Below are 9,939 nucleotides of genomic sequence, written 5' to 3' on the forward strand. Positions count from 1 at the left end.
GGCGGTGGCAACTCACCGGTAACCCTGAGCCCGGCGAAGCGCTGGAACTCCTTGACAGCATCGACGAGCGCCTCTTGGGAACGCAGAGCCGCTGTGCCGTTCTTGGTGGGCGCGATGTAGCCGAACTTCTCCAGGTAGTTCTGCTTGTGGAGAGAAAAGCGGGAGACGATTGGTTAGATTGGCGACGGTCTCTACTACTTTTCGAGTGCCTTCCTTATAAAATAATAATAATAATAATAATAATAATAATAATAATAATAATAATAATAATAATAATAATAATTGGTTTTGGGGGAAAGGAAATGGCGCAGTATCTGTCTCATATATCGTTGGACACCTGAACCGCGCCGTAAGGGAAGGGATAAAGGAGGGAGTGAAAGAAGAAAGGAAGAAGAGGTGCCGTAGTGGAGGGCTCCGGAATAATTTCGACCACCTGAGGATCTTTAACGTGCACTGACATCGCACAGCACACGGGCGCCTTAGCGTTTTTCCTCCATAAAAACGCAGCCGCCGCGGTCGGGTTCATAAAAGGAAGGAGAGAGTTTTCGTGTGCACGAAAACAAACAGGTTACCGACTCTTCCTTTCTTCTTTCACTCGCTCCTTTATCCCTTCCCTTACGGCGCGGCTCAGGTGTCCAACGATATATGAGACAGATACTGCGCCATTTCCTTTCCCCCAAAACCGATTACCGACGGCACGGCATGGGCTGCTTCAATGCAAAGCCTCACTTTAAGCCGGCCAACAAGAAAATGTACCCATACTGTAAATTGAACATGGAGCTGTAATTAGAAGATCAGACAGATGTTGCGAATAGCCTTTTGGCGTATTCAGCTATTTTACTACCACACATGCAAACCGCCATGCTGTTTAGTGCGCTGCGTTAATTCGTGACAACCAGCTTCGTTGGTGTAAAAGAGCATGAATTCTTAAATCAGAAGAAGACAGAGACAAAGCCAGATGTCAAAGCCTTGTACAAGAGGGCACTGCAGACTTCTTCTTCGCGAACTCCAGATAATACCTGCAGGACTTGTGCCTGCCTACAGCGACGCACCTTTTGAGTGAAGAAAAAATGAAACAAAAAAGGCAGTTCCTCGGATTTAGAGTAATGAGGGGCGAGCGCTCCATGGTATTGCACAGGCCAGTTTCCGCCCGACTAGACCCTGTCCTACAAAATGCTGCGTAACCTCCGCCTCCATGACACAGTATGGCTTCTGTTTCGTCGCTTCATTGTGTACACCCTGCCATGTAGAGGTTTGATAGTCGGGACTGACGACCTATAGCAACGATCGCATTCTGGTCACGTCTGTGCTCGGTCCAGATGCCGTCTAAGTACGTACACTTATAGCCTGCTTGGAGCGGAGTGCTGCAAGTCCAGCATAGTACTGAAATGACGGCACATTTAAATGCATCGAACCTCATCCTGCCCGGACTCGTAGCACGAAATAAAATAAACGTGAGGGAAGTCATTTCGGCAAAAATATATTTTGCCTTGTTGTCGAGGCATTTCTTTTCTCTGTCCATCTCTTTGCGGCCAGCAAATGAGTGCATTTATCTGCCATTTTCTTGGCACCACGCAATCCTGCGCTAATCTGCCCTTGACTGCCCTCGCCACTCGCTGCAACAGCGAGATGGCCCGATGTCTTCTGCGGGTACCGCAGATCGCGATAGCAGCGGCCGGCGACAGAATCGCGAGATCCAGGGAGAAGCCTGCCGGCTCGCGAAACGCCGCACCGATTTCTAGACGAAGTGCTTATGCCGCCTCGCCTTATCACCGTTCGACTTGAGCGCCCGATGCATTCGGCGATGTTATAATGTGGGCATATGTTTGCACCCGTCGCTTTTTCACATCGGGGTCTCGTTCGTCCAGGTCAGTGTCGTCGCTGATATTCACGGTTCGTCGTAGGGGCGCCCTTCTTCACACGAGCGCGCGGGTCGACTTCGGCTCGGAGGCAGCGCGTGGGTGTTCCCCGCATATGTGCTCCGATCGAGTATGGTGGGGGCGTCTGCAACGGAGCATGACACGGCCATCGGAGCCGAGCGGAGTCACCCTGCTATTCTACGAGGCGTCGTACTTCGTCAAAACAAACGTGTGCTCGTTATGGAAGGTACAGCTACACTGTCAGCCAATCAGGAGCCGAATCCATACAGCTATCTTGGGATGCGTCGTGTCTCTGGCCATTGAGATTGGTCAGCACAGGGGGCACTGGCCAGTTCTCAAACCTTTGTTATACGTAGTTGGAAGCACTATGAAAGAGAACACTTCCTCAGCGCGCACTCAACTACTCTCCAGAAGTACGAGAGATAACCACGTGGTTCGTTTTTTTTTCACTTAGTTTCCCTTTAGGCACATCATCCCATTTAATGGCTCCTTGAGTTCTACGCAGAACTACAGATAAACTGAAGCAGAATTGACATCTGAGCTAGTTGGTTTATGTGATAAACGGCGTATGTGATAAACGAAAGCGGTGCTGCACTGTGAATCACAAGAACCGCTATGTCAGATGTTCAAAAGGAGTGGTGTATCACATTCCCTTTTCTTGTGGCCGGACCTATATCGGTCAAACGGGCCGCTGCCTTAATGTGCGCTTGCAAGAGCATTTTTTGTCACTGAATAAGTCGCCTTCATCTAATCTCGCTAAGCACTGTTCGAAATGCAGCGGCTGCAAGCCTTTGCTTGACCAAACTAAAATCTTGTTCCGACACCCTAATCAGCTAGCCAGAGAAATTTCAGAGGCCTATCACATCCGTAAGAATCAGCACACGTGTGTTGCCGACCCTATGGTGGTTTTGCATGAAAGAGAGTTTTGTTATCTTGACGCACCTGTATGAGCACTTTTCCTGTCACGCCTGCGCGATGGCTTTTGTTTTGTTTGTGATTGTTCTTCCTTTTGTGTGTTTCTCGAAAAAAACGCGCAGTTGCGAGCAAGCGCTTTTGTTGTTTGGTCTCCCTTGTCTGTTGTCCTAAGTGCGCTTTATATAATTTTTGAAAACTAAAGATGAACTTCATTCTTGAGGGCGAAATAAGGGCTCCCTTTTATATTGCCCGGATCTGTGCATACAGCGCCCGAGTGGCTTCCGGCAGCCTTAGCTTCCACAACACTGCATGCATTAAGTGAGATGGAATGCTGCAGCAGATACGTGAAAACAAGCCTCGATCGTTGCCCGGAACGGTCGGCAGTGTTCGCCTGCAATGGATGCGGTGTTTTCTACGTATGCATATCTTTCGCATTGCCTCTGAGACGGGTCCGAAAGGCAGAGCGAGTTAAACAGAACCGAGTGGGTGGGCGGAGTAGAGGGATAGAGGAGGTTGGTGTGAGGTGGGGGCGACACCAAGCATTTCGCATCATTCTTCGGGCCGACGCATGCTCGGAAAAGTGACTCACCGGCGACACCGCCGCCGAGTTGCGCTTCACGTTTCGCGTCACGCAGTTTGTGTCGGGCGCACGATAGCCTTTGGTCGCCGAGACAGTGGCGAACGCGTAAGCAGAGCGGTCATCGCTGCGTTTTCTCAGAACCTCGTTTTGCTTGCTTGATATTTTTTCTTTTCTTTTTGCGAGTACACGTGTAGAGACGCTATCGATTCACGCGTGGATAGAGCAACGCAGTGGTAGGCGAGCAAGAAAAAAAAAACGGCATGCACTCGATTCTCGGAAACCATCGATCGACATTGCTCCATTCGCAATGTGACTTCTAGCCGACTCATATGAGTTGCGCAATGAGTACACATTCGCTAACGTCGTTATATATACAAGGTCGCTGTGTCAGGCACGTCGTAGGAGCGGGACAAAAACAAACTGCGTCATAATTTTGCTGTTCCGAACGTGACCTAAAACTACAGGTCTGGGAATACCTCTCGCGGCTAGCGAGAAAGTTTAATCATGTGACATAAACCGGGTGACCTGTCTTCTAAATCGATTCACCCCACCTGCACGGTGACTCGCTAAGGCCTTCTGCTGATGAGAGAGAATTCGCGTGTTTGATGACGTTCCAGGCGAAATATTGCAAAAATGCCCCATTACTTCAAGTGTTCCTTCAAGTGTCTCATCTTTTTCTGCGTTCTCCTTCAAGATGAACCAGCACCAACATGCCCAACTTCTCGCTTTGCTTCGATTATTAATATTTCGGCGATTGTTGCCTACAGAGAGGGTACGTTATTAGGTTTAAACTTATCCAGATCCCGTCACTGAAGCACGTCTCATAGTCCAGTTGGAAACAAAATATATGTTACCTGTAAACTACCAGTTTATCTTTAAAAAAGTTAGGCCGAAAGAATCCGTCGATAATTTTCCGCTACCGAACCAAGTGGCGGAGTAATTTGCGAGAGGCCTGCCGGATTGCACGTGACAAAGCCTGCTTCCCGGAAGGAAACTGTTTCCGTCCCATCTGTTTCCACGCGAGGGTATACGGCAATATCAGCCGACAAGTGCCCCTGAGAACACGAGCGAACGGCTAACCGTGACGCAACGCGTACACCCTTCAGTGTTGCCAGAGATAAACATCGCGTGCGTCGTACTGGCTTTGCGCTACGCAGCGTGCGCGCTTGCGGTGAAGACAAAACGTTGCCGGTGCTTCATGGCGTCTTCATTGAGCACGCCCATATGCGGCTGCGCGTGCACATGCACCACATTGGGAAAACGCTGCCGTATTCAAGGCTCCTACTGCCTCCCTGGGCTTCGGGTGCGTACAGCAGCAGTAACGCGCCAGTTGCCGTACGATTGGAAACCTTGCGGCAGCTGAGAGGCACACGCGACGGAAGGAGGCAGCACGCCCCGTTGGAGCCGGGCGCGAGCGAGCGAAGGACTCTGGACAACGGCTGAGCCAACACGAGGCCCGAGGACGCGGGTCTCGCTCGAGTGCCGTTTCAGGGTCGCCCCTGAAAAGAGAGCCGCATGGCGCCTGGTCTGTTTCCGCGTTAACTGCTCTTTGGAGAACGGACTGGCGAACAAAGTGTGGGGGAGAGGACTTTATCGAACGCCCCGGCGGGCGCATGCAGTTATTTTGGGCGCGACACTTCAGGCTGGAAAAGAGATTAGAGAACGCTGAAAGCGAGAACCGGTTGAGAAAAGGCAGCTGACGTGATTCTCAGACCACGGGAGTGCCTAAATGCACGCGTGAGTCGCATACGGGATGTGCGACTCCGCATGCTCGAACAGAGTGATCTCGCATCAGAATTGGCGCCTACGAAAGGCTGCTCGGCCTCTGACATTGGCAATAGGGCTCACTAAAGTGTGTCCAGATGTGACCTTTAACATATTGCTACGTGCCTAACGCGCCGCGGTCTCCACGCTTAGTCGAAACGACGACGAAGCGGTGGTTCGCTCTAGAGGCGCTCTGGCTCTGTGACCTGGACCCTGGCTCTCTAATTAAAAATAGCCTTCAGTCTTGGGTTCTCCCCGACACCTACCTGCACGGCTCCTCAGGTCGTGACACTGGTGGAGGCGCTGGTTATATTAAAGACTTGCAATTTTCGCTTATAAATGGCAAGCTTCACATATAAGTATATCAATGATTACGCGTCTAGTTCCACATGCATAAATAAATAAGTGAGGGAAAAAAGCCATCAAGTTGGTGCGTTCTTGAAAGCCCAACAGTACATAAGCGTCCTCGAAGTACCCACCAAGCCACTCAGCCCCAGCGACAGGCCAAACAGGCCCGTTGTAGAGTCAGTAAACACTGTTCTACAGGCACCGAAATCTCCGAAAGGAGAGAGAGAGAGAAAGGACTCCGCGTATGATTATACACTAAGCTTTCCAACCTCTCTCACTCGCCCGTCCAAAACGCTGCCCATGCGCGCAACTGAGCTCTTATTTGTTAAGGAAAATGGAGTCGGTCGCCGCCTGGCCCCGTGATTCATCTGGGACGCCCATTTGGCTGCTGTCCAGGGTGCGGGCAATATACGAGGCGCACACGGGACACATGCGCGCTTCGACTGGAACGGCTTTGTCCACTAACGACCAACGTCGGCTCTTTGCTTATACGAACCGCGACAGACTCTTCAAAAGCGCGCCGCGCTGACGTCAGTGCAGCCCTGCACTGCAAGCTCTACCCTGCATGGTTGGGTGCCTACCAAGGTAGAGACGCGCAAGGCATGCGGAAGACGGGTAAACAAAAATGGCGGCGGCGACTCCCCTAGGAAGCGAATGTCTTTACCGGTGTCGAGTACAAGTTGATGGACGGTCGGACGATGCGTGTTACGGCGCAGAGGCCGAGACAGCTGCCAGATCTTCAACGTCTAGCTCATTAAAGAGTCGTCCGAAAAACACGTGACGCAACTCTTGCTCTGTCAAGACGCTTATCTAAGCTTCGAGTTTCAAACTGAGATTAAGTGGCTGGTTGTCGGAGACGTGTGGTTGCCATGCGATGCGTGAAACTGCGGCGAGGAAAAGGTGACCGACGAAGGCTGACATTTAGCGGAAGAACTTACTGAAATCAAGGCGATGGCTGGCACTAGTAGAAAAAAAAGAAACGAGTGATGAAGGAGGTTGTGTGAATGTATTAAACGCTAGGAGGCAGACTTGTTATGTCTTGCAGAATGTAAGCATGCTGCTTCAGCGCCTCAAGACCAGGAATGGCCTCGTTTACAACCATGCTAGCGGAACATATGCCGAGGGTTTGTTCGCAAGCCGTACAGCACTCGCGTGTCAGGCACTGCTGCCACAGAAGACATGAAGATGGACGACTTCCTCGCATGCTTAAAACAAGTCAGCCACCTCCGTAGCGCTCCCTCTGTTGCATCCAGCCTGTTGAGCCTCAGCGCCTGCGTCCGCCGAAGCAAGACGTAATCCCTGCTTCACTTTTCCCGCCATGGTTAGAAGGGGCAAGGCAAGGGACCACCCAGTGTCCATTAGGGCGGGAGGTGAGGGTAAACACTTGCGTTGCATCAAGCAACGTGGCACAGTGGGCGCCGCTGGAGGAAAACATATACCAACTGCATGCCACGCTACGCGCACAGGGAACGTTACAGCGTTGCCAACATAAACAAGGCAGGCCGGAGAAAATGCAGCTTGTGTCCACAGCGACGGCCAAGCAGACAATTTAAGGGAGGGAAAAATAAAAGTAATAGACGGAGGAAAGTTAACTGATGGCCTCCTGCAAGATCCGCCGGAACGAGCCCTCCTGGTGAATCGCTTCCTCGGGCACCTTTCAGTAATGTCGAAGCAAGCGTGTCCGGAGCGAGCGACAAGCGAAAAAGCGGGGAGGGGGGTATTTCTCCACAGAAAAAACGGGGGGCCGACCTTGAACCCACCACCAGCGGCAGCAGCCTCGCATGCGGCCAGGTAAACAGGGCGACTCCCCGGTAAAGGCGAGCCGCCCGTCACCCGCGGTCGTCCGCCCGAATAAATTACGCCTCGTAGCAGCAGCGGCAGCCGGGTACACTCGTCACTTGCGGTGGAGCACGTCAGTCAGAGGCTGGTGCACTCTCGCCCTTCGAGATGGGCACGCAGCAGGAATGCGAGAGTGTCTGCTGGCGCCAAGGGAGCGTGCCGAGCGAGAGGCAGCTCTACCGCGCGAAGGCACCTTCTCGGAGGTGCATTGGCCAGTGTTGACAAACACCGCCGAGAGAAACCGCCGCCGCGCGATTCTCGCCTTGGCGGCTCGTCAAGCGAAGCTGCATGGCCAGCGGCGCGGAGTGCGAGTGCCGCCAACATTCATCATGCTCGACCGTGACGGGCGGAAGGAAAAAATTGAGGCGTTGCACGCGCGAGCGTTGAAGGGCGCCTTTCTTTGAAGCTATTGTGCTGGCCGCTTTCCCCTCGAGAGAAAAATGCCTCGGTAAGGAAAATAAAAGTGGCGCAGAGGAGAACGAAGGATGTGCCTTGCTTGCACTTTGCGGAAGGACTGTGAGGTGGTAAGACCTTTCATTACGGCTTGAAAGTTAATCGCTATAATTTTGCCGAATTGAATACGTTATCTGGATCACGAGCTGCTATTGAACTAGGAAAAGCAGGTCCTGCCAAAAGAGAGGCATATTAGGGAAGAAAAGATGGATATCTATGTGAACGAATAAAAACGCAATTTACCAGATTTCCCGCAGTTCCTTGCCGAAGCAACCATTGTTAAAAAAAGGATGGGTTGTGTGGGCCGTACTACATTACCTGTCTCGCTTGCCGCCTGCATTTTAGCTGTGCCAGAAAGGGCTCGAGGCACAGTTGAACCAGAGTGAAACGCCACGGACGAAGCGGCGAAGACGGAGATCGCGAGCGCGCCTTTCACCGGGAGCGCTGGTCGATAATGAGGGCACCCAAAGGAAGGCCAAGGGCACGCGGCCGAAGCACGGTCAAGACCCTTCGCCTCGGCTCTGCGGGCAGAAACAACACAGCGACGGGCACACGGGTCTCCGGGCAAACCTGGGTGCCGGGCTCAGAGGCTGCGTCGTTGGGCTGTTTCTGTCGGGGCCTAGACGTCGGCCGTGCAGCGGCAAGCGGGCCGGACACTGAGGATGGGGCAACAACTTCGCAGACACGACGCCGGTGGCCGCGGCAGTGGTTCGAACGAGCGTCCTTGGTCCCTTTTTCTCTTGTCGAAGCAATGGGGCCTCAAGGCCACTCACCATGGCCATGTCGCTGGAGTCCGAGGCGGCGCCGGCGAACAGGGGCGACGACGCCACGAGAAGGACGAGTGCAGGCAGCAGCGGCATCGTGGACAGGAGGAGCCGGCACGCATCGACGGCGACTAGTTCCCGACGGCGCATGGCTTTGTTTTGCGGCGGAGTGCGTCCGCCGGCGCTCTTATGAGGGGCCTCCTTTCCCCCGCGCGGCGCGGGTGAGGGGCCGGGGCCGCCCATTGGCCGCCGGCGCGGCCGCTCTCCGGAACGGCCCGAGTCCTGCTGGCAGTCCCGGCGAGGATGCGGGGAAGAAGCGGGGCCCGGGCCTTGAACCCGGCCCCGGAATGCGCGCCGGGGACAACAACCGACCGCCCCCGCGCCCGTCACCTGTCCCGAAACTTTCGCGGGCCGCCCGGCTCTTCCTGCGGGGCAGTTCCAAATCTATGGAGGTACCCTGTCGCGAGGAAGGACGTCCTTGGGAGGTGTACCGCGGGAGCCCAGGGGTAGCCTTCGCCAAGGGTAGAGCTTCCGGCGGCACGCGAGGCTTCTTCCTTCCGGAAAGGCGCGGAAAAGGGTGACGTCAGGTTCGTCGGACGACGGCCCCAGCCGTTCACCGCGATTCCCGGAGCCGGTCTGGGCGGAGTGGCGCTGCGCCGACACCGCTGGCTGGCGCAGCGCCAAGCCACCTTTTCCGCGAACGCTGCCGGTAGACAACAACTACGCTGGCGGCGCAACGCTTGTGGCCGCCGCCACGGTCACTGCCACGGTCCCAGCCCCGGCGCACCTGACCCGGGAACGATCATCACTCTCCGCTGAGCTTCCAGGTCCCTGGGACGTCCAAACTGGACCGAAGTCACCACACATGAAAGCAAGATGTCAGTGGCCCACAGTAGGCGGCCATACAGGTCGACCGCCAGTAGCGCCTGTTACACGAAGACATGGTGCGCTAAGTTCCACTGGCGACATCTAAAGCAACATCCTCACGGACTGGTCACTTGATACCGGCCGAAAGTGGACATGGAGGGCGTAGTTCCTCTAAGATTCAGATAGAGCTGCCAGTTGTTTCAGGGTGTCTGCGAACGCTTTGAACGAGACCGGCGCCCCTGGTGCAGGAGACGGTGAATGACTATTCTGGGCTTTCCGGTGCGCGCGACATCAGATTAGCGGGGACAACGAGAGCTTGTTACAACGGGCGCTAGTGCACGCGCCCTCTTTTGCTTACGCTACTTTCTTGCGTGAAAAATTAGCGTCCGTGAAGATGCCAGACGTCTCGTGCGTGTCGAAACGAAAAGAAGAAAAGTCGAGCCGGTGGGCGACTCGGGGCCTGGAAAAAGAACCCCCGCAGCGTCCGCTGCTTTGACAGCGGCAGTCTGCGAGATGTTGCTGCGTCGCG

The 9,939-nt window shown here is 54.1% G+C and overlaps 1 protein-coding gene across 2 annotated transcripts in view; it reads right to left on the reverse strand.

The window, feature by feature from the left end:
• Mmp1 (Matrix metalloproteinase 1) overlaps window positions 1-9,176 on the reverse strand; it is a 29,024-nt gene extending 19,848 nt beyond the window's left edge. Inside the window, exons 1-2 of one of the 2 annotated variants that reach the window (XM_077659694.1) lie at window positions 8,553-9,176; window positions 17-140 (exon numbers count right to left, since the gene is read on the reverse strand). In XM_077659694.1, coding sequence (XP_077515820.1) covers window positions 17-140; window positions 8,553-8,786 — 358 coding nt within the window. In that variant the 5' untranslated portion in view covers window positions 8,787-9,176. Of the gene's footprint in view, window positions 1-16; window positions 144-8,552 lie in introns of both variants that reach the window. The other variant, XM_077659693.1, reaches the window with a different exon arrangement.
• Window positions 9,177-9,939: the final 763 nt, after the last annotated feature.

Source organism: Amblyomma americanum, chromosome 3 (genome assembly GCF_052857255.1).
Source record: "Amblyomma americanum isolate KBUSLIRL-KWMA chromosome 3, ASM5285725v1, whole genome shotgun sequence".
Lineage (NCBI taxonomy): Eukaryota > Metazoa > Arthropoda > Arachnida > Ixodida > Ixodidae > Amblyomma > Amblyomma americanum.